At 44.0% G+C, this 14,205-nt stretch overlaps 1 protein-coding gene across 1 annotated transcript; it reads right to left on the reverse strand.

Annotated features, from left to right (window-relative positions):
* Window positions 1-10,822: 10,822 nt before the first annotated feature.
* Window positions 10,823-12,332, reverse strand: LOC308525407 (calcitonin-like; the record flags this gene model as incomplete). The annotated part of the gene is made up of 3 exons (XM_081100237.1): window positions 10,823-11,021; window positions 11,841-11,993; window positions 12,247-12,332. The coding sequence occupies 3 exons, from the start codon at window positions 12,330-12,332 to the stop codon at window positions 10,823-10,825; spliced, it is 438 nt and encodes a 145-aa protein (XP_080956363.1).
* Between the last annotated feature and the right edge of the window lie 1,873 nt (window positions 12,333-14,205).

The raw sequence follows: 14,205 nt of genomic DNA on the forward strand, positions 1-14,205 counted from the left end.
CATATTCAGTGAGGTAATATTGAATAGTCTGTAAGTCAATGGAGAGATAGCATCTGTTAACAAAGAAATAAAAACTAGAAAAAAAGAACAAAACAGAAGTTTTTAAATATAATATCCAAAGCAAAAAATTTCACTGAGTGAGATCAATAAAAGAATGTTGATAACAAAAAAGAATCATTAAACTTAAAGATAAATTTTAAAAATTATATAATCTGAAAAACACACAGAAACAAAACTTTAAAATTGGACAGAATAAAATTGTTGGACAATATTAAAAGGCCTAACATTTGTCCCTGGAGGCCCAAAAAGAAAGGAAAATATTGGCACATAAAAATTAATGGCTAAATACTTCTCAAAGTTCATAGAAAACATAGATTTACAGATTCAACCTCAGAGAATCCGGACCAGAAAAAAAGAAAATTATACCTAAACACATGTTAATCGAACAGTATAAAATAAAACTTAAAGAAAACAAATTTGAAAGCATCTAGAGAAAAACAATGGATTACATATAGAGGAACAAATGTTCAAATGAATGCAAATTTCTACTAAGAAACCATAGAGACCAGAAGAGAATAAAACAGCATCTTTAGAATGCTAAAAGAAAAAAACTGCCAATCCATAATCTTATATCTAATGAAAATATCCTTCATGGATGAAGGCAAAAGTAGTTTCGTCTGTGAAAATAGTGAAGTGAGAGTCTCCAAAAATTTCCTTCTCCATAAAAACAATGAAAGGAGTAACAAAATTGTCAAATTTACTTTTTCAAAACTCTAGCAACTAGTCAAAGGTTTGCAGCAATTCAAGAAGCAACTATTCAACAGAATCAGCTGAATGCCAGAAATAACAGTGAGCTTTGTGGCCTTTTATTTATTAACTAGAGGCCCGGTGCACAAAATTCATGTGCGGGTACAGTCACTAGGCCTGGCCTGTGATCAGGGCCATCTTCCCCCATTGCAGGTAGCCACTGCCACCTACCCCCAGTTCCCCATTCACCATCAAGGGATCAGAGCCTGCTGGCCAGGAGGAAGGACTGAGAGATTGTCAGTGTGCCTCATAGCGACTGGTCGAGTGGTTGTTCTGGTTGTTCTGCTGTTCCATCCATTTGCATATTATGCTTTTATATATATACATTTTAGAGAAAGAGGGAGAGAAACATCAACTTGCTGTTCCACTTATTTATGTATTCATTGGTTGATTCTTATATGTGTCTGCCCTAGGATCAAACCTGCATTCTAACCAACTGAGCTAGTTAACCAATTCTAAACAGGGCCTGTCGTATTTTCACTTGTTTTAGTATGGTGTCCTGCTCTCCAACTCCGTGGTAGCTTTGAATACTAATATCCCAGCTTCATGGTAAAAACCATCAATCTAGCAAATGAGGGTGGACCTATTTCAAAGTCTTATTCCAAGAGTTTTATCATTATTTTATCTCTCTGGTCATTCCTTTGAAGACCTCATCTGCAATGTTGTTTTTCTTTGATCTGACATGGAGCTTGCCCAGTGCATAAAGCCTTTTCTTCGGGAGCATTTGTTGAAAACAACCACTTACTTAAATTCACAGATGCCTGAACTAGTGGATAATACTTGGAGTAAATAATAGACTAACCAAAAACATTTAAAAGGAAATGTGGGGAATGTGATATCTATAAGCACTTTGGAAAGCTCTAACATATTTCTGGGAATCTGGGAATCATGAAGCTGCGTGCATGCTCAGGAAGAACCTGAGAAAGCCCAGAGCTCTCACCTCTCACTCACCTTGAGGCTGTCAGAAAGCAGGAAGTCAAAACTATGGCAAAGTTGTCAACTACTTGTCTGAGTGTTGAAGGTATGTTCCAACATGCACACGGAGCCCCTTGGTAAAGATTAAAAGACATTGATTCTAGACAATAAGGAAATATTTGATCAATCATTACCTAACCATTAAGCTAACCAAACAGTGGCCACATGACAAAGAATAAAGCCTTTAAAAAATTTACTTCAGCCTGCAGACTCAAGGGTCCCAGATTCGATTCCAGTCAAGTGCATGTACCTCGGTTGCGGGCACATACCCAGTGGGAAGTGTGCAGGAGGCAGCTGATCAATGTTTCTCTCTCATCGATGTTTCTGACTCTATCCCTCTCCCTTCCTCTCTGTAAAAAAATCAATAAAATATAGTTTTAAAAAAATTTACTTCAGAGAAGTCACTGAGCAAACAATCAACAACAACTACAACAAAAAAACAATTATAAATCCTAGGGTTGGTGGTAGGGAGGAAATATTTCCAAAGTTGCCACATTAGATTATTTTAAGTGTCCAGTTTTCAAAAATAATATTATGAGACATGCAGGGGAAAGTCTATATGCACAAAAAGAGCAGTTAATAAAAACTATTCCTTAGGGAGCACAGACATTGAACTTTGTAGACAAAAAGTTCTAAATCAGCTATTTTATATTTATTCAAATAACTAAGGGAATTAATATCTCACAAAATAAAGGAAAGTATGAGAATGCTGTCTCACCACATATAGAATATCAATAAAATAGAAAGTCACTCTTTCCTATGCCCCTCACAGTCCTCCATTACTTCTCTGAGTTCATCTCCCACTTCTCTTTCCTCTCATTCACTAGAGATCTGACTCACAGAAAAATGGAAGATAAAGGAACATGTTATAAACCTCACCACAGGGGTGGAATCATCAAAATTCAGAATGGGAGAAACTCTATTGAACAAATAACTTAGTTTCTCCAACAAATAAATTGCAGTTGTGGGTGGGGGGAGGGGGAGATGGAGGTGGAGAGGGAGCTAAATTAGAAGAACCTTAAAGCATATCAACCAGCAGCAATGTGAAGACTTTGAGCTTAGGTTTTATACATATATGTACATATAAACATATTCTATACAATATATATACGATGCACATACATATATGTGATAATGGAAGAATTTGAGCCATAACTAGATGTGAGATATTAAACAATGAAGAAATTACTGTTAATTTATTTTGTTTAAGTGGGATTGTGGTTATGTTTAAAGAGTGCTTCCCATTTAGAGATATATGGGAAAATAGTTATGGGCATATTGATGTAATAATACATGGGTTGGGGGGGATAGATGGTGTATATATGTAATAACATTGACCATAAATAGATCATCGAAGTCAAATAAGTGTCTTAGTCTAGTTGGGTTTCTATAATAAAATACCTCAGACTGGATAGCTTATAGTATATTTCTCACAGTTCTGGAGGCTGGGAAGTCCAATATCAAGGCACCAGCAGGTTCAGCGTCTGGTGGGGGGCCCAGTTCCTCATTCACAGCAGTCTTCTCACTGTAACCTCACACTGCAGTGGAAGGAGCAAGGGAATTCTCTCTGGCCCCATTTTTAAGGGCATTAATTGCATTGGTGAGGGTACTGCCCTTATAACCTACTTGCCTCCCAAAGGCCCCACCTCCTAATAACATCATTTTGGTGTTAGGTTTCAAAATATACATTTTGGTGAAGGGTTGGGGGGAAGTATATAATCATTCACCCTGTAGCACAAAGTAATGGGTAGAAGGGGTCCACTTTATTAGATAAGGTTGTTTAGGTTATTTGTGTGTGAGAGATTAGGTTGTTTATGTGTGTAAATTTTTCCATTTGTCTTCAAATCTGATGGTCTATCACGTGAGGCGGCTGTAGACAGCACCTGGGAAGGCACATGGGCATTTCTTTAATTATTGTCAGCTGAATCCAGTGGCGTGGGCAAAGCCACATCCTGGAAACAGGCTTTGCCAAAAGGCAGGAGTGTTGTCAGCTTGACCTTCAGTCCAGGTGCCAGGGGGTGGGTTTTGTTATTTAAATCCAGCCAAGCACCAGGAATGAATACGACTCAGGCCCACCCAAGAATGCACATAATCTCCTTTGTCTTGACCTTTAGTAAAACTTCCTGTTTTTTGCTGTATAAAATAAATATGCTGTATTGGCTCTGGGTCCCTGTCCCTGTCTCTCCATCAGAGAACAGTGATCCCACCTGACCCCAGCTTTTTTCTTCCATCTCTGTGTCTGTCTCTTTCTTCCATTTTCTCAATCCCCAGCTGCCCCTACTCAGGAACCGGACCACTCTCTGGCCGCGCTGGACGCAGAGAAGAGAGAAATATTTACAGGCAGCTAGGTCAGTGAATGGCTCACAGATCTGGAAAGCATCAGGAGCCATAGTTGGGAAGCATACAGCACAGTGGTTTCCATGGTAAGCTCCTGAAACCAACATCTGAGTCTGTGTGACCTTGGACTTCACTTCTCAGTGCCTGTTTCCTCAGATGAGAAGTGGAAATAAAAATGGTATCTAGCCCATAAAGTTGTCATGAAGAGTAAATGAATTCATAGGTATAAAGCACTATCTCAGAACATTGTATGGTCTAGAGCAGTGATGGCGAACCTATGACACGCGTGCCAGAGGTGACACGCGAACTCATTTTTTTGGTTGGTTTTTCTTTGTTAAATGGCATTTAAATATATAAAATAATATAAAAAATTTAAGCTTTTGTTTTACTATGGTTGCAAATATCAAAAAATTCCTATATGTGACACGGCACCAGAGTTAAGTTAGGGTTTTTCAAATAATGACACGCCGAGCTCAAAAGGTTTGCCACCACTGGTCTAGAGTAAGCACTCAAAAAATGTCAACTATTATTATTGTTACATTGAAAAACAAGTTGAAATAAACCACCAGGGTTTTCAAACACATGTATCCAAAATATGTTTTTAATCTTGATGAAGTTCACAAATGGCACAATATTGACATTTCCTTAAATAAATTATACAATCAGGCTCTTAGACAGCGAGGCATAGCATCACCATTAAAACAAAGCATAGCATCACCCCAGAGACCACAAGAGGCAGTGATTTTATGTCCCCCTATGGTTTGGCAAAGCTGCATGAACAACAGGATAGCTCTCAAAGAACCAGTTTGCTACCAGATAAGCTGATGAGAGATGTAATCATTTTATTGCATGTAGAATCAAATATAAAAATGATGCACAACAAATATGGAATTTGTTTATTTTGCATTTAATTTCATTCCTTTTGAGTGAAAAAGGGGCTTTTTTTTTTAAATCTATTTGGATGCAAACATGTATGTCTTCCCTGGGGTCTTCTCACCAAGTTGTTGTCAACAGAAATTAATAGAAGTGGTGAGTTCAGCTTCATTGTAATCTGAGATTTTAAAAAAAAGTTAAAAGAAAAGGAAAAAGGAGGAGAAAGAGTAGAAGAATGAGAACTAGAAGAAGAAGAACAAGAAGAACAAGAAGGGAATAAACACAATTATTATTGAAAAGAACACTAATTTATAGAAGTGCTTCTTTAACTAAACAGCATTTATAAATTATGGATATGAGATATAAACAGGCTTTTAAAGCAAATGATAGTAAAAAGCAATTCAACCATCACTATGAACATTAGCAGTAGTGTTATGATTATAGCCCTCTGGACTAAACCTGTGAACACTGAAGGGTTGAAGGCTTTCTGAACCTAAGTTCATTAATGAGGAATGGCCTGGCTAAGGTTTGCTGAATTCAGCAAGCATTTTTTTTATTCATTTCTCTTCTCAGAAAGAAAAAATTGCACCTCTGCAGCCTGCCCTAGTGCTCTGACTTCAGGCTGAGTTGTAGAAGGAACCCACTACCTCAGGAGGAAGAATGCAATTAGAGAGAAGGATCTGAGGAACCTACCAGGTCCAGTGGGTTTCAAAATGTGGATGCTAAAAACTCCAAATACCTTCTCCTCCCATCCAATAGAACAAAGGCAGTCACCTTCTTGCTGGAGTCCTCTAGCAGCTCAGGCCTGAAGTTCCCTACGGCGACGGCCATAGGATTTGAGTTTCAAATTAGTGGGCACGAAGTCTTTATTAAGCATTCCCATATGTCTGACCAGAATTTCTTTCAGCCGAATGACCGTACAGGTGAAAACTTTGCAGGATCTCTTCTGGAGAGTGACACTGATTTAAAGGATGGAGAAAGAAGAGAAAGCCTGCTAGTGAGAGTCTGGAGTCTGGAGCCTACCCCATGGGACCTTTTCAAAGAGAATTGTAGCTCTTCAACATAACACTTAAGAATAAGTGTTTCTGGCCCTAGCTGGTTTGGCACAGTGGACAGAGCATCGGCCTACATACTGAAGGGGCCCAGGCTTGATTCACGTCAAGGGCACATGCCCGGGTTGCAGCTCGATCCCCAGTAGGGGGCATGCAGGAGGCAGCTCTCTCATCATTGATGTTTGTATCCCTCTCTCCCTCTCCCTTCCTCTCTGCAATCAGTAAAATATATGTTAAAAAAAAAAAAAGAAGAAGAAGAAGTGTTTCTGGAAGAACCAAGATGACAGCATAGGTAAACTCTGGCACTTGCCACCTCCCACAACCACATCAAAATTACAACTAAAATAAAGAACAGCCATCATTCAGAACTGACTGAACGGAAGTCCTACAACAAGAGAAGGAAAGAATAAAGTACAGCAAGACTGATAGGAGAGGCAGAAGCATGGAATGAATTGGCCCAACACCCACATGTGGTGGGTGTTTTCTTTTGTAATCAGGAGGGATATCTTCACTGTGGAGGCCTCCCATGAAAAGCAAGGAGTTCCAGTCCTACACTAGAACCCCAACCAAGGTTTCCAGAGGTAAGAAGAGAAGTCCCCATAATTTGGGGCTGTAAAAACCAGTGGGGATTGTAGCTAGTGACACGGAGGCTGCTAGAGACCCAGGCAGTTCCTCTTAAAGATCTGGCACATGAATTTACTTGTCCACACTCCCTCTGGGCTCCAATACTGGGTGGAAGCTTTGGGGGATCCAGGAACATACAGGAAGGAATTTGATTGTCTGGCATTGGAGCAAGAACTCAGGGGCGGTTTCCTCCCAGAAGGGGTGCTTTCAGGGATCATTGTTCCTATGCTGAGACCTCCCATGTTGCAGGGATGACTGGCAGCCATAACTTAATTTCTATGACCATAGCTCACACTGTTCACTCTGCCCTGGTGATTCCCTGATACTCCGCCCCATCCAATTTGCAGCCCCACACAAGCTTTTGCACCTATTTTTTCATACAAATGGCCTGTTTTGGCTCAGGCTTCAGACTTTCCTAAAATCTCTCAAACTAGCCTCAGCTGCCATCAGCATGCCCCAAATCTATCAATAAAAGACCTAAGACCCAGCACTAGCACCAGCCTGCCTTGCTTCACCGCTGGGCCTTGCCTAGGCAGTTCCAAGCCCAATACAAATAGCAGCCACCTGCAGATTTCTCTGTAGTTCCTGCTGGGTGGCCCCAGGCAGTGGCTGACTTTGCACCTCCCTTGAGGCCCCAGAGCCAGTGCACCCAGTGGACAACTTCAGACCATACCAGATTACAACTCTACGTATCCACAGGGGACACACTCAAGGGGCAGACCCAGTGAGCAACAAAGCCCCATTGAAGCAAGTCCTGCTCCATAGGGATGTCTCCTGCACAACATCTCTTCTCCTGTAGTTGCAGCTGGTTCTCACAGTCAATTGGCCTGAAGGCCAACTCCTCCCAGTAATGAAAATAGCAATCAAGGCTCAACTCAACAAGACTGTGCACACAGCCCTCACAGAAGTGTATCTAGACCAGTGATGGCCAACCTATGACCTGCGTGTCAGAGGTGACATGCGAACTCATTTTTTTGGTTGATTTTTCTTTGTTAAATGGCATTTAAATATATAAAATAAATATCAAAAATATAAGTCTTTGTTTTACTATGGTTGCAAATATCAAAAAATTTCTATATGTGACACGGCACCAGAGTTAAGTTAGGGTTTTTCAAAATGCTGACACACCAAGCTCAAAAGGTTCGCCATCACTAATCTAGACAGTGGTTCTCAACCTTCTGGCCCTTTAAATACAGTTCCTCATGTTGTGACCCAATCATTAAATTATTTTCATTGCTACTTCATAACTGTAATTTTGCTACTGCTATGAATCATAATGTAAATATCTGATATGTAGGATGGTCTTAGGCAACCCCTGTGAAAGGGTCATTTGACCACCAAAGGGGCCGCGAACTACAGGTTGAGAACCACTGATCTAGAAGGTCCAGCTCAGGTGTCTGGAGAGGCTGAGCCACTGGGCCCTACAGGACACCTACTAGACAAGGCAACTCTACCAATCCCAGGAGACATAGCAGCTCTACCTTATACATAGAAGCAAACACAGGGAAGCAGCCAAAATTTGGAGACAAAGAAACATGTAACAAATGAAAGAAATGGAAGCAAGCAAACTACTGGATACAGAGTTCGAAACAATGGTTATAAGGTTACTCAAAGATCTTAAAGAGAGCTTCAAGGGACTTAATGAGACTTTCAAGGATCTTAGTAATAATTTCAAAGACAGGAAGAAGGATCAGTCAGAAATTAAGTATACACTGAGTGAAATAAAGAATAATATATAGGGATTCAACAGTAAATTAGAGGATCCCAAGAATGAAATCAATGATTTGAGATATGAGGAAGCAAAAAACCCCAATCAGAAAAGAAAAAAGAATCCAAAAATATGAAGATGGTGTAAGGAGCTTCTGGGACAACTTCAAGCATACTAACATTTGCATTATGGCAGTGCAAGAAGGAGAAGGGAGAGAGCAAGATATTGAAAACCTATCTGAAGAAATATGACAGGAAATTTCCACTTTAACCAGGAAGCATAGAGAGCCCCAAACAAGAGGAACCCAAAGATGCCCACACCAAGACACATCATAATTAAAATACCAAAGATTAAAGACAAAGAGAGAATCTTAAAATCAGCAAGAGAAAAGCAGTTAGTTGCCTACAAGGGAACACCCATATAACTATGAGCTGATTTCTCAACAGAAATTTTGTAAGCCAGAAGGGAGTGGCAAAAACTATTCAAAGTGATGAATAGCAAGGGCCTACAACCAAGATTACTCTACCCAGCATAGCTATCATTTAGAATTGAAGGTCAGCCCTAACCGGTTTGGCTCAGTGGATAGAGCATTGGCCTGCAGACTGAAGGGTCCCAGGTTCGATTCCAGCCAAGGGCATGTACCTTGGTTGTGGGCACATCCCCAGTAGGAGGTGTGCAGGAGGCAGCTGATCGATGTTTGTCTCTCATAGATGTTTCTAAATCTCTATCCCTCTCCCTTCCTCTCTGTGAAAAATCAATAAAATATATTTAAAAAAAAAAACAACAATCGAAAGTCAGATAAAGAGCTTCACAGACAAGAAAAAGATAAAGGAGCGTACCAAACCAATATTACATAAAATGTTGAAGGGTATTCTTTCAGAAGAGAAATAAGAATAAGAATGAGAATGAAAATGAAAAGAAGAAGGAGAAGGAAGGAAAGGAGGAGGAGGAGAAATAAAAATATGAACAATCAAATTTCAATAAATACATATCTATCAACAATTGAATCTAAAAAACCAAAGTAAATGAACAAGAAATCTAATGAACAAAATACACTGATAAATAAAATAGAACCAGAAGCACAGAAATATGACAAATATCATAGGGAAGGGGGAAAGGGTCCAGGAAGAGATTAACTAAAGATCTCATAGGCATATATGCATTAACTATGGATGCAGACAATAGGGTGGTGAAGGCTTGGGACGGGACAGGAACCTTGTGGAGGAGGGCATCTGTAATACTCTCAATAATAAAGATTTTTTAAAAAGACAACAACAACAAAACTAAAATGGCAAATTTTTTATGTATATCTTACAAAAATCAAAAAAAGTGTGCGGGTGGGGGCGGAGAATAATTGTTTCTTCCATATGCAATTACTAAAGTTGTTAGAGGAAATGGCCTGGCAGCCTTTGCTAGGAGCCCTTCAAGATAAAACCCAGTTCCTAACCATGGAACACATGCTGAAACCCTGCTCTTAGTATTGTCCCTTACATATAATCTCTTTGGGACCAGGAAGAAGTTTTCGGCAAAGGCCTAGTTCACCTCAGGACATACAAGAAGCATACAGAAGCCATACCCCAGCCATGAGCACCAATGAAACCACTTTCCATGGGAAAATAAAAATTCCCTGAAGTTTTACCTGGAAGAGGCTCAGAGAACACGGCTTACAAGAAGTGCTTACCTGCTTCAGCACACCCGTTCTTTTACTTTACTTTTTTTAGATTCCACATTGCAACTAATATTTTTGTTGTTGTTGTTTGGTTAATCCTCACTCAAGGATATTTTTCCCATTGATTTTTTTTTTTTTTAAGAGAGAGAGGAAGGGAGGGGGAGAGAAAGAGAGAAACATCGATGTGAGAGAGACACATCAATTGGTTGCCTCCAACACGAGCCCCGACTGGGGTCTAGGATCAAGCCTGCAACCGAGGTACATGCCCTTGGCTGGAATCGAACCCAGAACCCTTTAGTCTGCAGGCAGACGTTCTAACCACTGAGCCAAATCAGCTAGGGCAGCACACCTTTTCTTGATGCTGGAGCTGGTTCCCAGGGAACACTCACCAAGCCCTGCATCCAGCTGTCCTCAGGCTAAAGTTACTTTTAACCATAGGCCCTGGGCACCTTCAAGTCTTCAACATGGACTAGAGTAATGACCATCACAGTGTACATCCTTTTAGAAAATGGGTTTATTCATCAAAATTGATGCTGAGGGATAAAGCAGAAACCAGAGGACTCTGCCGTGATATCCTCTAGGATCTCAAGAAGCTTCCCTTACTCTCTCTTATCTCTCACCTGGTCTATGAGTCCCGCTCTCTTTCATTCCATCCTGAGGTCTCCAACATTTTCTGTCATGAGCAAAGCTACCAATACCAGCTTGAGAAGCAATCAGAGTGAAATCTGCATGCACTAAGTTCATCAATGAGAGCAAGAAAGGAAATCAAAAGGGATTTCACTTGGAAGCCTTGGGCACCCCAAAACTGGAGTAGCGGTCTTTCTCCAAATCACTGGCTATATCCCTTTTCTTGCCAAGTGTTTCAGCCCCAAAGCCAATGCCAGAGAACATATGAAAGTTCTTCAGATACTTCAAGTATGCGCCCAGCACACAAATACTCAGATTACTGCACAGCTTAGTGATGGAGCTGTCCAGACTGCAAGGAAGACAAGCCAGACAATAACATGCACCAGGTTGGCCCCCAGTGAGTGGCAGCCATGCAGGGAGGGGGTACTTTGAGCAGGAGCGGGAGGGGCAGGCAGGAGGACAGCTCACACATCTTCCAATAAGGGAACTCAGACATTTGCTGAGTCAGCGCAGTGTAGGGAAGGGCTGCAGTGGGGAAGGGGTCATCTTTCTGCTCAGGCCTTCATGCTCTGCAGAGCGCTTCTCAGAGCAAGTACAAGTGCAACTCATACCTCTGCCCAGGCAGTGCTCCAAGCTCAGGGTGGAACAGGGAGGTGGGGCTGGGGAAGGGTGCTCTCCCCAGTCTCATGACAAACATACACATCTTCACAGATCCTACACATGTAAAGGCCCCAGACCTAACTCAGACACTGCTCTATGTGACCCCACCCTCTGCAAGGCTTTTGGCTTCACCTTGCAAATGTGCAATGAAGGCTCCTTGCAGGTGTGAGATAACAACACACCGGTTACATTTCTAAAACATCCTGAGATCTGCTGGCTTCAAACTGACCAGTCTTAATTCATCCATTGCTGGGAAGTCTCCTCAGTAGAGCAAGACCAATTCCCAGAGAAAGTGATTCCACACCACCTCATTTCCTTTCCTAACAGCTTTCAGGAATGGATCTTTTCAATGTGTCTAACCACAATCCCTCCAGCTGCCCAGAACCTTGGTCTTCTGTGGAGCATGAGAATGCCCGGGCTCCAGAGCCGGGTGAACAAGGACAGCCTACTGGACTTCTGGCCAGATGTTTTTCCTCCTGGATATGCCGAGGTGAGTGGGGAGCCTTACCTGGAGTCCTCTGCCTCCGTCTCCTGCTCCTCAGGCTGGTCCAGCTCGTTAGTGTTCCTCTGTGCATAGGCCTTCACCAGTGATGCCAGGAGGTGTCCTTCCTTCTCACTGAGTGCAGCAAGTTCAGAGTCTGGGAGGCTCTCCAAGGCCCACCTGGGGAAGGGAAGCAAACCCAATACAGGCTCTGAGTCCCTGTCTGGCCTCTCTCCAGGATAAGCAGCCAGGCTTCCTGCTCACTGTGGCAAGCCCTGAAAACGTGTCCTTCTCTCCCCACTCCTAGCCCACAGGGCTTGGGGCCAGTGTCCACCTGAGGGTGTTGATTCACTGGGATCCTCACTGTTGTGACTTCAGAGGCACGGAATTGTCTGATCCAGGGGCAGAGGCTAGTAGCTTCAGGCCCTCTCACCTGAGCGGTGTTGCCTGGAGGCTGCCTGCCTGGCACAGGACCAAGATGCTGAGAGCCAAGAAGGGGGAGGACTTCCCGAAGCCCATGATGCCTCTCTGTAAAAGGAGAAGAACATTACGGCTGCACCAAGACCAAGCCTGGCCTAGAGCCTGCAGACCTAGGTCCCAGTCCTGCCTCTGCCACAACTGCCTTGTGTCCTCATGCCTTGGTTCTGTTCGTTTGCCAGACAGGCTGCTGTGAATCTGCTTGCTTCTATTCATTTGTTAGATGGACTGCTGTGAATATGCTTGGTAGAGCAGAAACAAGTGTCCTGGGAGAGGACTGGGAGAATTCTGGCTCTGTTCTGCGGGAAGCCAGAGAGAAGCCACAAAGGTGGCCATGCACACAAACCCACACCTTCTGCCCTTGGCAGAAACCAGGTGCGTACCCACCATGCTGTAGACTGCATCTCCTGTCTTCTCAGGGCTGAGAAATCTAGGAGCTCCCTTCCCCTTCCCTGAACTTCCCGCTAACTCGGGGAGAGGAAAATGGGAAGGGAAAATTGGAAGAGAGCGCTGAGGCTTTGGGTTTGGGTTTGGGGGGAAATTTCTAACTTGCCAGTTACTGGTGTCTCAGGTTGTGCTGGAGGGCAGTTTGGCAGCAGATCCTGGGTGCCAGCACCCCGAGTTGAGCCCACTGTCTGGTTCACCAATTGCACTGCCTCAGGTCCCTGCCAAAGCCCCAGAAACACTGGCAGGCTGCAGGCGCCTCAGAGGAAGGCTCAGGGCCCCCAGTCCCTGGAACCAAATGTGGTCCCTGAGGACAGAGATCCCAAAGGGCATGCCCAGACCAAATTCCTGCAGGATCCTGCATGCAGGATGGGCAGCAATGCAGGGCCCACAGACCCACCCTTCTGGGCTGGTGGAGCTTCCAGAGCCCAGGGAAGCCCCGAGGATGCTGAGGATTCCACTGGTGGTTACTGAGGATAATGCACTGCCCAGTCCCAACCACCCGCCCTCCCTGGAGGGGGACAGGGAGCTAGGAGCACATGGCTGTAGATGGGAGGAGATGGCCCTGAGAGGCAAAGGAAAGGCAGGCAGGCAGTTCTAGCAAACTGGATGAACTAATCCAGAAGCAGGGAATTAGGGTGGAGTGGGGAGTTCCTCACCTGGCGACTGGAGTTGCAGGAGAGAATGCCAGCGGCTGGTCCCCCTGGATGGATACAAAGCCTGCTGTGGGTGTCTTCCCAGCGGAGCTCTTGGCTCTTATTCCAGTGATAGTGGGAGGGGTTCCCCAGGAGCCTGCGCGGCCAATCCAAAGTGGCCAGGACCGACCCAGCTCCAATTGCGTCATTGCTCCCGCTCCCCGCACCCGGTCCACTAGCGAGGGGAGCCACCTGCTCAGACTGTCTTTTGCAATGAGGTCATTGCTTGGAGAGCTTGAGGGCTGGGAGAGGTTGGAGAGCCTTCGACGTCCAGAAAGTGGGGACAAATCGGGGGTTTGGCGTCACCAAAAGTAAGAAGCCAGAACTTTTCTCACCCTCTAGATGCCTGAACTCTAGCCTTGCACCTGCCTCCTGCCTCTCCAGTCCCACCAGCCCGCCACCTGAGCCCCCAGGGGGCTGAGCAGTAGTCCTGGGTTCTAACTGGTGCCCAGCTGAAACAGCCCTAGGCGCAGGAGGGAGGGGATCCTGGGGGAGAGGGGCCTTGAGAGACTGATCTCTTTGGACCACCTGGAGCGCTCCTATGGCATCCAGTTTCCTTCCCTCCCTCCCCACACACACCAGGGTACCCCCCCCAACCCCACGCGCCCTGCGCCCCCACAAAGAAGTTTTATTTCCAGTCTGGCAGGCAAGCCTCCTTCACCTCACTCCTCTGGGACGGGTAGAAGTGGAGAAGAGGAGAGGACTGGGGAAGGGACCAAACTGGCACAGCCTTCACAGTTTCTAGCCCCCTAGCCCTCAGAGGTGGAGTTTAGCAT

This window comes from Myotis nattereri (genome assembly GCF_964212035.1).
Source record: "Myotis nattereri genome assembly, chromosome: 9".
NCBI classification, from domain to species: Eukaryota; Metazoa; Chordata; class Mammalia; order Chiroptera; family Vespertilionidae; genus Myotis; species Myotis nattereri.